The sequence below is a fragment of the Limulus polyphemus genome, unplaced genomic scaffold, assembly GCF_000517525.1.
Source record: "Limulus polyphemus unplaced genomic scaffold, Limulus_polyphemus-2.1.2 Scaffold242, whole genome shotgun sequence".
In the NCBI taxonomy this organism is placed as follows: Eukaryota; Metazoa; Arthropoda; class Merostomata; order Xiphosura; family Limulidae; genus Limulus; species Limulus polyphemus.
In genome coordinates, this window is record NW_013665852.1 from 778,258 (window position 1) to 797,181 (window position 18,924).

Sequence of the window (18,924 nt, forward strand, 5' to 3'; positions counted from 1 at the left end):
TTAGGCTTCTAACAGCTTGATATAGATATCGAAACGTTGGGTCACCAAAAGAACCAAAACAGGAAGAGGACTCAGCATAGAGTCTGTACTTGTGTAAGGAAGCATATTATGTTAATACAATAATAGGCAGGCAAACAATGATTTATAAGCATAAGGAAAAGTTTTGTTGATGGTGAAACATGCTACATGTTTCGACAAAACACTGGACTGTCTTCTTCAGGTATTATCAGTACAAAACAATATAAAGTTTATATATTGTTATAAAGACAAAAGACAGAGAGATTAAATGTGACGGAAATGGTGCCAGCAAGTGACAGGATATAGGTAGAAGTCAAGACTGGTCAAGTATATGAACAGTGGACAGACCTTGCCAAATATGGCTGATGTTGCTAGGGCTACTATCACGTTTTAGTAAGAAAGCATTTGCTTTAATGATTCTAACAATACCCTCATTGTTCAGTACGAAACAAAATTATTAATAACTGATATAACGTTTTCTTACAAAATAATCTCTTTCTTTTTTAGTTTTGGGCTGGTGTAAGAGAAGAATTTCATTCCAAAGTATTTTGTGATTTGTTTCGTTTTGATATGTTAAAGCGGATATCTGGAATTCACCTCTACACATGGGACCTTGGTGTTCTTTGCGTCATTTTTTTAAGGAACGTGACGTCTGTTCTATGTATTTTTTCCACGTTCACATGAGATACTGTATATGCCCTGTTTTCCTCTCTTTTATAAAGAACAGAGAGATAAACTTCGGGCAGGTATAAAACCGAGTTCTATGTGTCTATCGTAAAGTACAGGGATTCAATCATCGTGTTAGGGTAAAAACGGTCTCTCCCTCTTTTATAAAGGTATTCTGATGAGGACTAAGATTCGTTCTTCGCTGATTGTTTTTACTTTGACAACCGAGTCTTCTTTGAAATATTTATTTAAAGCACGTGCACACAAATAGTGCGAAAGATAAACTATCTTTTGTATTCAGATCGTTTAAGATCTTCATCATTTGCAGCTTTATGATGTTGTACCTTATACGAAATTGACGTCATTAAATTCTATTTTTATGTTTGTATATGATATTTAAATGCTCATTCACTGGGATAGGTATATTTAATTAGAACTCTCTCTCAGGTTATAATTCTACTAAATTTTGAAATCTAACGCACACGGTGATGGTTATCATTCCACAGCAACATACCTTGGAAAACTCGGTGTGGTATTTTTGTATTGTTGAAGAAATTCGATCACAGCACGTGTTATTTTACAATTGCAACCAAACTTTCATGCATCACGTGTTATTTTTCTATTGTATCAAAACTTTTATGGCATTACGTGTTGTTCTTTTTTTTTTTTTTGTTAAGAAAACGTTTTACGAGTTATTAATAATTTGTTTCATACTGAACAAAGAAGGTATTGTTAGCACCATTGTTTCATCAATAATACAAGAGCTCTCGAAACTTATAACAAACGATGCATTTTCACTGAATTCAATTTAATGCAAGTAAAAACTGACACAATTTCGAAGAAAGCTGTTTAATATTTTCAATACTGTTGGGAAGAAATATACTTGTGCAAAAATACGAAAAATTCGATTTTGGGCTCTTGATGAAGGTGAAAGGTAAGATCATTAGATATTTTTTATCTTTAATGTACTGTCTACGGACATAAAATGTTAAAATCCAAAATCCTGAGAAACAATTCGCGAATGGGAAATTATTTTATTGTTCTGAAAACTGTTTGTTTATCCATCGTAAAATATCAGTGAAGTCTGAAAGATAACACTAATACACGTACGCTATATACTGTTTTTCATGTGTTGTTGTTTTGTTACAATAAAACACCGACTAATCGCCCTACTTTATGTTCTATCTTAAACTTGGTTGCTTGAGTTGCACTTCAGCTGATGACAGGAAAGACCATTAACTATTGGAAAAACAGGTGACAGCTCGGAAAAGGCGGCAATGGAGATGGGAGTTCGTTTATTAGAGTGTTTTTAGAACCCTTCCACACACAGTTACAAGTGTAAGCAGATAAATATACCGCCAGAATCTTCCGAGAGGAAGGGAGGATGATTGACCCAGTAGGACAGATCAATTATTTGTTGATCTGGAACGAAAACGGACTTGCATTTGTGAACGGCAGTTTAAATAAGAACGTGGAATGAAGATCCACGATACAAAGAAAAGTTGTTCTGTGGACCAGGAGCATTGCAGTGCACCTAGTGCATGTAAGGCACAAGACATAAGGACCCCAGTATAAAACCACAATGGTCAGGACGTTAATAACCATGTACCTGATGAGTATCCTTATGTTGTTTTTTATTTCCCTTTTAAACTTCTCATATATTCGTCTACTTACACCATGGTTGCCTCTCTCTTTCTTCCACCCCAAACTTATCTTTGCAAATAGGATAAAGAACTTTAGAAAAGAGTTTCATGTTCTTCTGGATTGAACCCTACAACTTAGTCCTAAGATATCACTAGCATACTTAACTAAATCGTCCCATTCGTTTGACTCACACATCTTAGGCCACCTCCTTATCCTATCCCTATTCTCCTCATGGGTTTAAAAAGCAATTAAGTACTTGTACGATTGGTGAGAAAGAGAGAATTTCTGCTCTTGTGAACGAACTGAGAGCTAAAAATCAAGAGAATTGGTAGAAGTGAAGCAGTCCGTAGGAAGAAGAAGGAAAATATAAATGAAAAGCATAGTTATTTTTGAAGAATCCCTGTACTTTTTCGATGGGCTCTTTGAGCAGAGTTAGAGTGGGGAACCAAAGACTTGTAAAGAAGAGGTTGAAGAGCATTTGCAGAAAACATATGGTGATGTGAACAGGACTGTTGAGGTTGAGTACATGCCAGGGTTAAGGCGACCAACCAGGCAAGTATATGACTTTGATATGGGTAACATCAGTTTTGAAGAGAAAGGCCAAAATGGGAAGTGCCCCTGGGGTTAATGCAATCAGCTATAAGATTTACAATAAGTTCCCACACAACCTACCAATCTTGGCAAAGCTGCTTGATAAGGTATGGAAGAAGGGCTGTGTACCCAATGAGTAGTATATAGTGAATGGGTTAAATATTCCCAAAGAAGAAAATGCTGAGTACTTGGGACAGTTTTGACCATTTTCACTATTGAATGTGGAGGGTAAGATGTATGTCACTGTACTTTCTAATAGATTGACTATATTACTATTTGAAAATGGGTACATAAACACATAAGGCAGGAGTCCCCGGCTTTCCAAGGGTGTCTTGATCACGTCATCATGATTTGAGCAGCAATCCAAGATGCCAAAAAAAGAAGGACGATTTAAATGTTAGATCTAGTGAAATATTATGACTCAGTATACAATAAGGTGATTGATTTGACTTTGGAACATATTTGTTACCTGGTAAACTTCGAGAAATTGTAGCTCAGTATTATCACAAATTCTTCATGAGATTTACCACTAAGCAATTCACCACTGCTTGGCAACCACTGGAAATAAGTATACCTATGGGATGTGTGATTTCATCACTACTCTTTGTTTTGGTTATGAAGATGGTGATCAAAGGGGTAAACCAATATACTTCTGGGATACCAAGTGGGGTAAATCAAGAACTACCATCACTGAGAGCATTCATGAATTATATCACTATCATATCTGCATGTAAGACAGAGGTTGATTTAACAGGATTTGATGAGCTTATAAGATGGTGTCACATGAAACTTAAGCCTAAGAAAAGTAGAAGCTTGGCCAATAGGAAGGGCTAGACCATTCTATATAAGTTCGTCATAGATGGCAAAAAGGTTTCAACTGTGTCTGAACAACCTGTTAGAGTTTGGGTAGATGCAATTCTCTGCCCCTCTCATATAGGTTTAGGGGAAAATAGTTCAGAATCAACTGTGTTAAAGATTATATTATATTGAATAATGTGGCCTACCTAGAAAGTTTAAGGTGTGGTGTTTTCAATTGGGTCTCCTACCAATGATTTTGTGGCCTCTTCAGGTTTATGATATACCTTTATTCTCTGTTGAGGCTGTGGAAAGAAAGATTAATGTGAAGCTTAGGAAATTGATTGGGGTCCTTAGGAGGTTTAACTCCAATGCACTTTATGCAGGTACCTTTGTGTTGACACTTTCAATTCCATCATTAGTGAGAGAATACAAATTTTATAAGAGTAGGCTTCTCATGATGTTGAAGGAATCAAAGGATAAGGCCATCAGGGAATTTTGCCCTGACCTAAACACAGGCAGAAAGTGGGACATAGGGACAGATGTAGAAAGTAGGCTAACAATGAAGAATATTGTAGAAATGGATAGAAGAGGTTTATGTTGAGAAAGTCAGTAGTGGTTTTCGAAAGGTAGTATGAATGAATGTAGAAAAATGGTAACAGAGGAATTAAGGAAGAAGAAAGAAGGGTAGCATGGGCAATATCCCAGGCTCAGCAAGGTGTACAGGTGTGCCACAAGTTAGAGAAATTGTAACCAATAATTCACGAATTCTTAAGAAATTGGGTTCATAAGTAGTTCAGAAAGTCTATGAGGTTGAACCCCGGGAGTAATTTTAGGGTTAAATTGCAAATATGTGTAAATATTGTAGAATTAGAAATTGAGAACAGCGACACCCTGACCTCTGCTGTTATAAAGTTTATATTATCAAAATAAGGGAATATATATTTTTTAAATCTTATATTAATCCTTCTAGTATTTAATCACCATAGCAGACACTACGTGGCATCACAATGGGCACTGTATGGACATGAACCACGTATCTAAAGATATATTGCATGCGTGAATATATTAACCTGAACTTAAAATCACATAGCTGAATACAAAACAAGAAATCTTACCTCTTTAAAACAATTTCCCCAAGACACTCTGGTGAACCTCCACTTTCACAGAAACCAAGTGGTTCATGTCATCCTCTTCACTTTGGGCTTATCAATAAACGAATTGTACAACTGGAATATAATTTTTGAAAGCAACACACCAGAAAAAGTACTGAGCAGGTGCAGTTCATAGTTTATTATTCAGTGAAAAATATCTTATATATAGAAAAATCAGGGGTGCATAGTAATAGAAACATTGAGAAACATAGTCACGGGAGAAAGATTCGTTTCATGCAAACACATACGCTTAAATAGGTCTATGGACTTACAGTAAGTTGAAACACAATGACAGCATACAAATATGTAACAACATAGGTCAGTATTTGGTATGTAAAGTTGCTTCCTTTAGAGCAAGACGACTGATCAGCACACTGTCATAGAATTCGCTGGAAGTGCATGGAATGTTCCTTCAACTACAATGTAGCATATCCTACAGTTCCACTGGGGATTTAGATAAGTGTCCAATGGAATGCCACAGTGTAGTAGGATCTGTCTGTACTTCTCTGGTATCAGTGTTTCATCACTTTTTACTAAATCTCTAACACCACTTGAGGAAATTCTACCTCAAAGATACATAAATTCATTCCTATGTTTTATGTGGCAGTTGTACTTTGGGACTGGTAATTCCCCATTTTCATCTTTGATTATGCTGCCGTTGATAATTACTGAACAATTCAAACTTGGTCTCATTGGTAACATCACTCTCTGTCGGGCATACACATCCCACTATTTAATTTACACTGCCAATTTCAGCGTCTTTGTTTGGTTGCCTCTTCACATCAAAGGTTCCACGCAACTATACGTGCGCTCAGGCTGCACTGAGCCAAATTTTTTCTCACTGCCTACAATGTGACTTCAATTACTTTATTGGCCAGATCTTTACTTGGACACATCCTGTCTTAAAGGGAACATGCCCTGAGATGATTAAGATAACTCGTCGAAATATTGAATATTCTTCTTTAACTGGGTTTGTTATTAACAGTACACATTTTCTGAATCTGTAAAACTTCTTGCATACAGCCCCCCATTAACACATGCAGTTTAGCTTCAATCTGTCATATGAAATAACCCTATCTATTCAGTGTGGTAGTTGATATACCAGGTGAATCAAAAGTCTTGATTTTCCCAACTGGTGTGAAGTAAGTAGAAAATATAGGGTATTTAGGCATATTGGGGGTCATTTGTTACCTGACATGCATTCTTTGTTGTCATTTCCCGATGATCTCAGGATAGCAAACTGATTAAACAAACAACTTTTCTGAAGTAATGTCGTTGTTCTCTATACATTTTACACCAACACATTTTACCTCAAATCGATAGTTTCAGTAATATATTTTGTATGACCTTAATTTCACCTTTATAGCATGATCACAAATGGATATCAATATGTCTAAGTCCCCTATGTCACACACAATATTCCACATTTACTTCACAGCAATAAGGGAAATCAAAATTTTTTTCTCATCCTGTATACTTTTCATAAGGCATATCCGTCCTGGAGGTTATGCTTCTTTAAAACATACTGAGAAGTGGTATAGATGATTATATTTCTAGAGTCGGTGTGGCACTGTCTGATTGACTGGATGGCAACTAGTCACAAAGCACCACATTAACAGGGATATTATTCTATACTGTTCGTGGAAGAGCTGTTACATGCAGTAAGTGCTTCCTGCTGATTTTTGTATGTAGTTTCCATATTGTTTTTTTTCTTCAAATTTTTATAAGAACGAAAACCGAGAAATGTATTATGAGATTATAAAAAAAAGGTTGTCCAGTGCCAGTTCCTGTTATTATCCTTTAAATCATACATATTTCTAAACTAAGGAAATGTTAGAGATGTTGAGAGTTCTATAAAAACAGAAAACTGTACATCAACAAGAAATTAGATCAGGGTAAAGTGTTTATTAAAGCATCTTTAGACGCATTTGCACGTTTGATTTAGTTTTTGCAAATTATGATAAAAAATAGTTATTTACGATTCACCATTACCCAGTAAGGTTTACAATGATAAAAACATCAGAACCTTTTTACTTTCAAGGAAAAGAAAAAGTGTTAAAATTCCACTAGATCAGCATTACATGCAATCGGTTTCTAAATACATATTTCAGGCTTTATTTAATTGTCAGTGATAAAATTAGAACCTGGTTCATGTTAAAATTAATTACTGGGAGCAAAACTCTTAAGTTACTAGAGGTTGAAAGTATTTTACTTCAACTTCAGTTGTGTTTTAGAATTAAATTTCCTCAGTATCACAGGATTGATTATAGTGAACACTTTATTTAGTTTTTGCTTCTTTATAGGTATATAATCCTTCCTATCCATTTTAACCTACTTCCTTTTCAAAACTGGATTCTTGAGCTGCCGTTCTGCAATGATTGAAAAGCTATAGGATATTCACTGGAGCAGTTACCCCAAAGATGAAAAAATGTGAGGAGCAGCCATAAAAGAAGAAAAGAAAGCAGGTATACAAAAAAAAACAAAAAAACAACACACACACAGAAATTGAAAAGTCAAAATAAAAAAAGAAAATATAATAAAGACCCAGAAATTGAGGTGATTTCTCCAATAAATGGGATATATATATAAAAGACCGCAGAAGATGAGGAGAAAATACAAACAAAGAAACAAAAGCAGAAATACCATGTCTACAGAAGAGGAGGAGGAAACATAACCAAGAAAAGGAGGGAGATATACCAATATGAGAAGAAGCCTCAGACCGTGAAGAGGAGGCAGATATACCAAAGTCCACAAAAGATGAGAAGCTTCAAACCAAGAAAAGGATGCAGATATACCAAAGTCCACAGAAGATGAGGAGAAGCCCAAATGAAGAAAATGAAAGAAATATACTAAAATCCACATAAAATTGGAAACATTTGTTTTTTTTCAGATATTCATGAGCTATGTGTGCTAGTTGTCCATAATTGTGAACTGGTAGACCAGATAAAGGCAACTAGTCAACAGCATCCACAACTAGCTCTTGAACTATTTTTGTTTGACTAAATAGTTAGATTTCATTGTCACCTTTATAATAAATCCATGGCTCCAAAGTGTATGGCGTGATTTCTTTTGGCATTCATTCATTAGTTAACTGGACTGAAGTTTTTGTTCCACTGGGGCAGATGATAGGTAAAACAAAATACGCGGCCTAGCTAACTAATGAATGAATATTTGCTGTAAAATTTTTGTCAATGCTATAAGTGTAGCTACAAGTTTGGCCACCAATTTTGATTTCATTCCTTTAAGTCATATGCTCAATCCTTTTTTTTTTTTTTGGCTTCAACTTTTTTCACAACTAAGATGTTTTTGATTAGATATCATGACTTGTTGTCAATACACACCACAAACCACAGCAAGTAAGAAAATGACAGTCGATAGTAACCCACATTAGCTTTAGGATTGCAACCCTATTATTCAGAACTATACTTTACAGAACCAACCAGATTTTAAAAAATATATGGTGCTAATTTTCCTCTCTAAAACAGTGTTAATAACTTACTTTGTAGTAACGCCATGGAATCTACATTAACAATTTCTTGTCATCACCCGCATGCACTCAGTACAGACATATCAAGCATCATTACTCACGGTAATTGCTTAAGTTAATATCACGTGACGCTAAATGCTCTTTAATTATGAGAATTCCATAAAATTTAGAAATTTGTGCTGAAAAGTTGGCAATTAATAATGAATAATAACCGTCCACCCGTATGATTCTTTAGAAACTTGAGCTAGCAATTGGTAATCTAGCTTACTTGGCCTAACTACTGCTTATGTATCTGCACGTCTTTCACACATTAGTTTTGCTACTCTACATCGGCTGTCTTTAATCCAAATGGATAAAACTAATAATGGTCCACTTTTACTCTTAGGTGAAGCTGTATTAAAAATGTTAGAGCGATAGCTCACGTGGCTTTTTGCGTAGTCTTGCACAAAAATTTTGGTTAAATGTGAACGGTTTTTGTTGAATAACTTTGCACATGTGGCTAAGATTTAGACCAAAATTTATACCTAATTGTAGACTGTAAAGTCTATCAGTGTAACAGATTTTTAAAAAAAATCCATTGTTACGACAGCGGAAGTCACGTGACGCTAGTAACACGTCATGATATTCTAGAAGGATCATGTCTGTTTGTGGCAACTTTGGTTTTTTCTACGTGTCCTCTATTTTTGTAAATAAGTGCGCCAAAGCGAAATTAATTAATCAGAGAGTAGAATTGCAGACAGACAATTGAGTCAAGCGTGGTAGTGACCGTAAGAAAAGTTGGCGAATCGTTGTGAATTATAACGTGTGTTTAAGTTAAAGTGACTGTGGAAATTAAGTGTATTGCAAAGTTGAGTTGTGAAAGAATAAACTAGTTTTATTGAAGAAAGTATTTGTATCGCTAAAGTTTCTCGGAAAGAGTTTCTACGGAAAAATTAACAAACGACCAGAGACGTAACACCATAAAAGTTAAGTGTGCTTTTCTATCAAATAACGTTTCCGTACTTTCGGTGCAAAGAATAAAATAGGAAAAAATTCAATCAAAAGTGGATATCTCATGCATTTCTTATTTGACTGCCTTGAAATTTGATATGTTAAGTAAAGATCCAGTAGAACACATCCACTGAAAATATGTGAAAGTTTGGATTACAACAGTCCGAGCTACAGAGAGTGGAAAATCGCTAAACTATCACCCCTGTTAATAACCCACAGTATGTCCTGCATGTTTTTTATTGGGCCGCACCACACAATACGGTCTGTCTTGATATCAAAATGTAAGAGAGATGTGTTAAAACAGAATATTTCTCTTTTATCGTTTAATTTAACCCTTCGTTTGCGGCTTGCGAAAGCTGGCAATTAAAAATGTTGCGCGTAAAATGCTTGTATCATACGATGTCAACGGCAGTTGAAGGGTCAATCAAACAACCTTTATTTACGATTCTGATTGAAGTCTCTCTCTCTCACTCTCATATATCTATATACTTTATTCTTATCAGTGACAGAATTGTAATACGGAAGGAACTGTCCTAACCTGTCTGAACTGTAATGTGTAATATCCAGATACTTCTAAGGAAACGATTTTTGTGACGTCATTGAACGCAGATTTAGCGCAATATTGTTAAAATAAAGTTACTGTTTAATTTATCGAATTGTCGTGAATTATTTATTCCCTATTTTTCATTGTATTTTATGATAATTCTAAGTGAGCAAAAATTTCATTAAGTTTTTTCGAAAATAAAGTAGTGCTAGTAGGTTTTAATCGCGCCAAATTCTTTCAAAACGACGCAAGTCATGTGTTTAAATCTATACATAACTAAGGTTGCGGTATATTTCCGACGTAGTGGTTGTGCAGGAAAATTGAGGGGTGAGTGTCTTTACCTACAAATCCAAACGATCTTCATTGTTTTTGAAAAAATTAACGAAGCTATATTGTTCTGTATTAATGTAATATATTTTCCAACAGATTTTGAAAGATATTTTATGGTCCTTTGGTGTTATTTTTTTTATAAAATATTAAGTTAATTCATTAGGCTTAAGATAATGTAATTGTCTTTTAGTATTCGAAATGAACAATCAGCATTAAGACAAAATATTAAAAATTTATCCATTCTACTTCTAGTCATTTAAATTTAATATTTGGAAATCGCAAGTTTCAAATATAATTAAAAATTCAAAACATTTGTTAGTACTGAGGGATAACAAAAGAAAAATTTGGCTTCATTATTTCATACGTGTATTTTGTCGTTTCTCATAATCTAGGTTCAGTAATTTACTAATTATTTTTGTATTACAATTATTAGTGTTCTACAACTTGCAACTCTCATTGAAAGTTTTGGAATGTACTAGTAATAGGTATTTGGTGTTTAAAACTTGCTAATTCGGTGATTTCAAGATGTAGTGGAATATGTTTACTATAAGTTAATAGTCTTTTTTTTTTTCAGTATTACATGGCTGCAAGATAGCATTAATCTTTTTTTTTGTTTCATGGGCCACACCATTAACCATTTAAATTTAATAGTTAAACCTCATGTAACAAAAAAAACTAATAGAACATGGGAGAAACTTTCCAACAACATCCAGTATATAATCTTAGCAATAACAGAATTATCAGTAAGAAAACTAACCAAATTACATTATCTTGTGTATTGTATCCATTTGTGACTGGTTTTATTATAGAGAATTGACTACCAGCTTAAGAAGTAAAACACCAAATGTTAATGTACTGTAGTTTAACTTAAGAATTACTGTATGATTTATAAAACCATGTTATGATATTTCACAATTTTACCATTTCTGTGCAAGAATGTATTGCATGCTTAGTGACTTTCCTGCTCCGACTATCTGTATTTTTATTTTTACTTGTTTTTCTTACTGCAGAACAACCATTGTAACATGGGTATATTTTCCATAGACCACTTTATGACATCTGTTAAGAATTTTGTGATGCATTTATATCTCTTACAATACTTTAACATTGTAATGAGACATTTCAGTGTCAAACTGTTCAAGCCCTGTAACCTGTGTAACTTTAAACATTGATTCTAAGGCAGTACTTGAAACTAACATATACTTTTGTGTTTTGTAATTTAAGTGAGGTATGCTGAATTAGTTCTTTAATATTAGTTATTACATAGTTTGTGTATATCTGGTTTTATTTGTAATTTTTGTTATTGTTTTTGTTTTGTATTTTTAACTTAACATATGGATCTAGAAGTAACCATACTTTCCTAAGCTGGTAAAACCTCAACAGATATTATTGGATTTATGGTCATTAACCACTAATAAAATAATACATTATAATATTTAAATACAACAGTAAGAAAATCACATTGATGATTAAGTTAGCTATTTTCATTACCAAGCTGATTTTTAGTTTTGATTTAAGTAGGTAGCTTGCTTTGGTTTGCAGTTAGTTAGGGTGTAATACACCTACTTTTGCTGTATAACAAAGTATTTGAAATATATTGTTGGGCACTTCCACTGTGTTATAATGAGTGGTATGGTCTCTCGTGTTGTTATGTGTAACATAATAACAATAAATTCTTTTGTTCTCCCAGCTTTTTTATAGCTTAAAGGTTTCAAACCAGGAATTGTTTTGGTAGGCCATCGATTTTTTTGGTTTTGGTTTTTCTTCAAGTATTTCTATAATAAGTGAACATATTTTGAAATGAACACCAAGAGTTAAGACCTGGTAGTATAGATGTCATCTGCAAATTAGACAATTTTATTTTTTTGAATAGAAAATTGCCTTCAGACATGTTAAAAGCAACAGGATTTGGAGAGTTCAAGAAAGAGGTTTATGAGTGTCTGGGGAGTCTAGGCTTGATACAGACGTACGAGTGTTTGATGAAATTAATTGAATAACCTGGATGAGTTGAGGGGTCCCTTTTCCCTCAAATTTCAAGTGAAGACTTGTCCAAGTTTTCTTCAAAGTGATGAACTTAAACTTTCTGTAGGTAGATCCCATAACCCTATTTGCTCATTACACCACATTCAAGCATTCAGCTCACATTCCACACAGCATTAATATTTATCTTTCAGATTAGTATACTGAACAAGACTACAAAATGTACATGAAGGAAGCAGTTTCCAAAGAATGTTCTTAAACTGTATCATTTATTTAAAGTTCTCTATTTCTTTTCATCCTACATTTGGTCTGAGGTTTGAACAAATAAACTTAATAATGAATACAATCTTTCTTAATAAGTGAATTTAATAGATCTAGTAAGGAAGTTCCAAGCATCATAAACACTTCCATTTTAAGTTGGTTTTCCAATTAGTTTCATTAATCAAGCTCAGCAGTTTCTGGAAGTTGGCCATTCTAAAATCAGGGACATGGCACTTGTTTACACCTGAGAACAAGTAGCTGATCCAATGAGTATGTTCATGATTGGCTTGGATATTTGACTCACTTTTGGCTTGTACAACCAGTGATTACATATGTGATTACTGTTGGATTTTTCAAATGGACAAGCATAGTGTTAATGGTTGACAAGTTAACTCTGATTATTATTACGTCTTCAAGAAAATAACTTTCTTTGTATTTTTGATTTTAGGTGAATTTGAAAAAAAAATTAATTATTACCACCATAATAAATCTAATTGGTGAGCACCCAAAACAACATAATTGCCTCAGCTACTTTATGAACCTATGGTCTCAAAATAAAGATCAAAGGTATTCCTGGTAGTATTAAAGTCACTGGTACCAAAATAACTTGCACAATAATATATTTATTCATATCCTCAGAACTAAAACCATAAATGTGTAATAAAACATTGGTAGGTCCTCTAGCATGCTCAGTTTAAAACAATCTGCAATATCTAACTTCTGTCCTCTTGTGTGAGCAGTATTGATTTGACCAAAATTGATGTCTGATGCCAATAAGCCTACTTTTATTAACAGTGTAACCAATCCAATCTGATCAGAAGTTTTATAAAACTTGCAATAAGCATCTTTTGCATAACTTGTACACATGCTACGTTATTACTAATGTCAGAGATATTGCATCTCTTGTAAGCAGTTTAATTAATTTCCCATCCTTAGTTTATATAGCCTCTACAATATGTAAAACATATAGAACAATAAAGAAAATTTTAATTTAAATAAATTGATTCAAAAATCACTCTATATTCTAACACATCTTAATCACAAACCACCCTTTCCTCTAATACATCTTAAGAAACATTCTTTGTGAGATAGCAGAAAGTCTACAGACTTACAACAATAAAATCTGGGGTTTGATTCTTCACAGTGGATACAGCAGGTATATAGCTTTGCTCTAAAAAACAAATCAAGAAACGTAGTCATCAAACTCATCTTAAAACAAAAACACCTTGTTTCCTAATGCATCTTAAAAACCATCCTGTCCTCTAACACATCTCTATTTCATCATTTATTGCTTTCCCCATATAAACAGAGACTGTGTTATTATCAAATGGCTCTTCTCTACTCATAAATCTATCCAAATCAAGTCAGCATGATGATTTACTTTCCTGTAGTCTTGTTGAAATCTTGTCCCCCTATTTTCATTCCTACTGTATGTGAGGAAGAATTCTTTAAAGAATTGAGCTGTTTTTGGATGTCAAAACTCTGCAGTAGTTCCTTGTATTTGCTAATCAACTTCTGAAGTGTTTCTAATAATATTTGGTCCAATATGCTCTGAAGGGGGATTTTTTTTTTCTGTTCCTGCTATAAAAATTTTACTTTATTAATAACATCCTGATCTTTTGCACCTGGTCAGTTCTGTGATCAGTTGTGGTTCTAATTTTTCTGAGCACTGTACTACAAGAAACTGTCTGCAGAGATAATTTGAGAATTTCTTACTGGAAATATTTCATAATTGCCTCTTGCTAACAGCCAGTTTCAAAAGTGTTACTGTTACCTGTAGTTTTCAAAGCCATGATGAAACTATTTTGTACATAAGAAACAGTATTATTTTCTTTCCATGCAAGGAACTATCTTAACTGTATGTTAACTTAATTAAGATCCGATCCCAGCTTATGGTTTATCCACTAATTTAGTACTTATTCTGAAAGCTACTCTTAATTTTTCTTCTAATGAGCAAGATCCACTGAATCACATTGGATATCCTTAAAACTGCAGTTTAGGTTTGTATTTGTAGAAGTGATCCACTCTTCCTATTATTGGCATGGTGGTTTGGGTGCCGAACTTGGTCAGGGGGTTCGAATCCTATCATTGAATGTGCTCACCCTTTTAGCCATGGGGATATTATAGTGTGATGGTCGGTTCCAATATTCATTAACCCTTTCGATATGGGTCGCAGGTGAAAAGCCATGTCATCTCGTTTGACTCGCATTCAAAACTTTATTGAACTATTATTTCATGAATTTATGTCAAAAAGTTTGGTATCAAACTGTAGATTATAATTCACATTTTAGAACTATACATTACTCAATTTGTTAATTTAAAAGTAAATATTAAAACACAGATAAACATCAATTTTTGTGTTGAGTGCAGCACTGGTTCAAATTAGATGTTTGTGAAGTCAAATTACAGATATTGACAAGCTGAATTATAAAATAAGAAAGTCTTATCTTTTCTATTTGCTAAGATATTGCTAACATAATAAATCAAACATAGTGGCACCCCGCTCACCTCCTTCCATTTTGGAAGTGCTCCCTTATAAACACTTGTTTCTGTATATGACATGAATAACCAATCGAAAGCTCAGAATGTCCCCCCTAGTAGTTTTCTCAACCTTTCTAACTACCTAGCATCATTATTTTCTTTTAAATCACGATTTCAATGAGGTAGATAGTGTCTTTAGTCTGCTCTAATTTCATATTTTTTTTAGAGCCAAATACAGCTTAGTTATTACATTTGATAAATTACAGTAGAATTATGTGGTATTGATGTAGTAATTTATGATTTTTTGTTATTCAAAAGAATATACAAAACCTAAAAAAAATACTTTGTTTCATGTCCTCTACGTGCAAAATTTTTAAAGGCTTAGCAACCTACTTCAGGCAGCAACCAAGTACAAAGGTCGTAACTAGAAGAGATAATTGTTTGTTTTACTTCTTTATTTACTGTTCTATGTTTTAGGAAAAATAAGTTTAAGAACTTCTTTCAAAATAGCAATAATCTATATACATATATAATAATTGAAATGTGACTTTTTACAAAATCCTAGTCTGCCAAAACAAAGTCAAGACAAGTTACTTTGTACGGGCCAAAGGTCACCTTTGTTTTATTTCGTACTGTAACATGAGCAGCATCATTGTAACTTCTGTATTTAGCCAGGCACGGGTGAAAGGGCAATATAATAAATGTATAATGTTAGGGAATTTAAGCTATTTATTCTAAACATTTATGTGTTTGTGTTATAATTTGTGTTCATTCTAGAATGAAAGATGCATAATTTATGTTTATTTCTTAATGTTTTTATGGTGGTTGCAAGATCGGTCAAATTTACCGAACCTGTACAGAAAGTAATTGCTGAAAATAACAGATAAAATATAAAGTTTTATTCTTAAGAAACATTTGATAACTATTTGGACATTATAAAGATTTTGCGTGTGAAATTTTGAAATTTTCTGATGCATAAAAGTATTTTTAGTGATAAGATGAAAATTACTTTGCATGATAGATAGCCAAGATGTGAAAAGAAAGCAAAGGCATGAGAGAAACATTGCTTTACAAACCTTAAGATTTAATAAAAAAAATTAGATATTTTGTGTATGAAAGTATTGTAATGTTCAGTGATAAACTGCCAAATTTCATTAACATTTGCTTACTAATTTAAACGGTATAGCAGGAAAGCTATAACAAGCACAAAATTAGTTACAAGGTCGGTCTAAAGGACCGAGCCCGGGGTTGAAGGAGTTAATAATGAGTACCGAAAGAGTTAGCAGTGCTTGGTATTGACTAGCTGCCTTCCCCCTAATCTATAACTTCTAAATAAGGGATGGCTAGTACAGATAGCCCTTGAGTATCCACAAATTCCATAAAAAAAACTTCGTGATCACATTGCCACAAATGTATCTTCAGTTACTCCTTTATTAATATAAACAAAAATTCTACCAACCAAATCTCTTGCAGTATAAAGAATTGTTTACCCTGAATTTAAAAATATAGTAAAATAAACTAAGTCTAAAGGAATTAGTTTACAAGTAGAAACCAGCACAATATTTTTAAACCCATATTACTTCAGGCATAAGTCTAGAAATTAAGAACCAGTACTGTAATCTCTAAATTTCAAGCATTTTTTTAGGTTGTGAGGTAAGTACATCCTAGTCTAACAGTGATAGGTAAGTATAACTTAACAACACTACTACTACTAAGAAAGTTGTTTCTGCCAGCACCAAGATAATACAATTTTTTAAGCTTATACAAGAAGCAAAGGAATCAACAAAAATACAGAGTAATGAGAGTATTTAGTTCATTAAGCCCCTCCACAACCCACCAAAAAGCCAAACTTAATGAGCCCTTTACATTGCCTATTCAGTGAAGGATTTTTAACTAAAAGTATACTCCATATGTTTACTACTAACAGCAATAATTTTAAATAACAAGTTCATTAAATCTAATATTCATTTTCACATTTCTAGTATTACTATTATTTACAAGCTGGTTATCGTAGCTCCTAACTCTTTCTAAATAATGGAATCTAGACTATGATGTAATTTTATGAATAAACTTAACATATGGTTGAGCTCAGCATTTTTAGATAACACTTGATAAATTCATGTGGCATGGAGTACAAAAACTGGCCTGTTAATGCAGGTGTTGTGAGTGAAGAAAACTTGTATGATTATGAAACCTGAGGTTTTTAACAATCTGAATTATGACACCCATATAAATTAAATCACACAAGATGCACTTACTTGGAACTATATCCTTTGTTGATAATAACATATTTAGTGAAATGGAACATCATTCTAAACATATTTGCTGTCTTATCTTTTAAAAGTAAAAATATTATTACTCATCTGTGTGTAGTTGGTACAGAAATTATCAATTTGTTACTGACATTTAATTTCAAGATTTGGAAGAGGGAAGGTTTCTACTATTTCTTTTTTTATCAGACACAATGGTGAAAAAGTAGTCTGTTTTCTTATAGAGTAACATCTTTTTTTTTTTTTTCATCTGTCTTTAGGTAGTTTGTGTGAAAACAACTGTCAAGTTCTTGGTTATTGTTAACTTAAATAACTAAAAGAGTTTAGTAGCAATTAGGTAAACTAATGACAAAACACTTTTTTTTTGTATGTAGTTTCAATAAGAAAAAATGCAGCAGCCACAACAGAATCATCCCACTGATGATGGCATTCCAACATTTAAAGTAAGTCAATATCTTTAAAATATCTTGTAAAATACCAAGATACATAGTGTATTAAAAGAAAAAGGAAATACATATCTGTATTTATACAAACACATAAATTATGTACCTAGTGGACCACCGTGGTTTCTTGGACATCATTAGTTTTTTTCTCTTTAGCATCATGGGTAATACCACTATTTGTTTATTATTACATAACAATATAGCTCCCCAAACATTCACTAACTGTAATGAGCTCAGAATAGTAGACTAAAAGCTGGCTGTGAAATGCATGTTTTTGTATAACTTAAGAGATGATTTTATAATTACTTGTAACTGTAAAACACTTAACATTCCAGGTATCCTTTATTGTGCATGATACAAAGTTTTAGTGTCTTACATTCAAAATATTATTGAACTACTTTTGTTTGTTACACCAATTAGAATAGCATAAAATCTTAGCTAATAATCCATATTTTAATAATATACAAGTTTTAAGTTTTTAATTCTACAAGGCAATATTTTAAAAAATCTTGAATTTCCACTAATGTGACCCACATGATACATTTTCTCTTAGCATGTTATCATCCCCATTTTGTATGCCACCCCTCAAAAAAAAGTACAAAATTAAATTTAAATTATTCTCTTTAAAATTGTTAATGCTTAGACAAACCACAATTTTTAGTCTTCAATTTTGTTTGGTACAGAGTTATCAATTATAAAATCAGATCCCACCTGTCGCATTCTCTCTTTCAGAATTGATTGATAATTCTGTGTTAAGTTTCATTATATAATACCTATAACCAATAGAACGTCAAGGTGTTCCTCTGTAAAATGACATATTGTATAACATTATGTTCTGAACAATTAGATGTCAATTTCACTCGGAGTACATAATAACATAACATAATATTTTGGGACAACATGGGACCTATTGGTCCACCTCAGCTGTTCCATACTCAAAACTAAATTAAAATGATTTTAAAAAGTAAAATAGAAATTCTAAACTCAGCCCTTTTCATTCATATACTTATGAAGCTGTTTCTTAAACTCACTTATATTTACTGCCTCTGCAATATTTAAAGGCAACCCATTCCAAAGTCCAGTGACCCTGTTAGAAAAATAAAACTGTCTAAGCTGAAGATGGCTCCCACCTTGCCAAAATTTATATTTGTGTCCCCTAGTCTTACTATTCTCATTGTTAAATATAGAAAATATTAAATATAATATTATCATTTTTTTTTTTACACAAAAAAAATAAGGCAAGATTTTCTCTCAGTGGAACCATGTTGAC

General features: G+C 33.0%; 1 protein-coding gene across 1 annotated transcript in view; it reads left to right on the forward strand.

The window, feature by feature from the left end:
* The first annotated feature begins 10,135 nt into the window (after nucleotides 1-10,135).
* The window catches only part of LOC106478706 (GTP-binding nuclear protein Ran-like), a 26,324-nt gene continuing 17,535 nt past the window's right edge, over nucleotides 10,136-18,924 (forward strand). Inside the window, exons 1-2 of the mRNA XM_013939269.2 lie at nucleotides 10,136-10,216; nucleotides 17,586-17,654. Coding sequence (XP_013794723.1) covers nucleotides 17,601-17,654 — 54 coding nt within the window. The 5' untranslated portion in view covers nucleotides 10,136-10,216; nucleotides 17,586-17,600. The remainder of the gene's footprint in view (nucleotides 10,217-17,585; nucleotides 17,655-18,924) is intronic.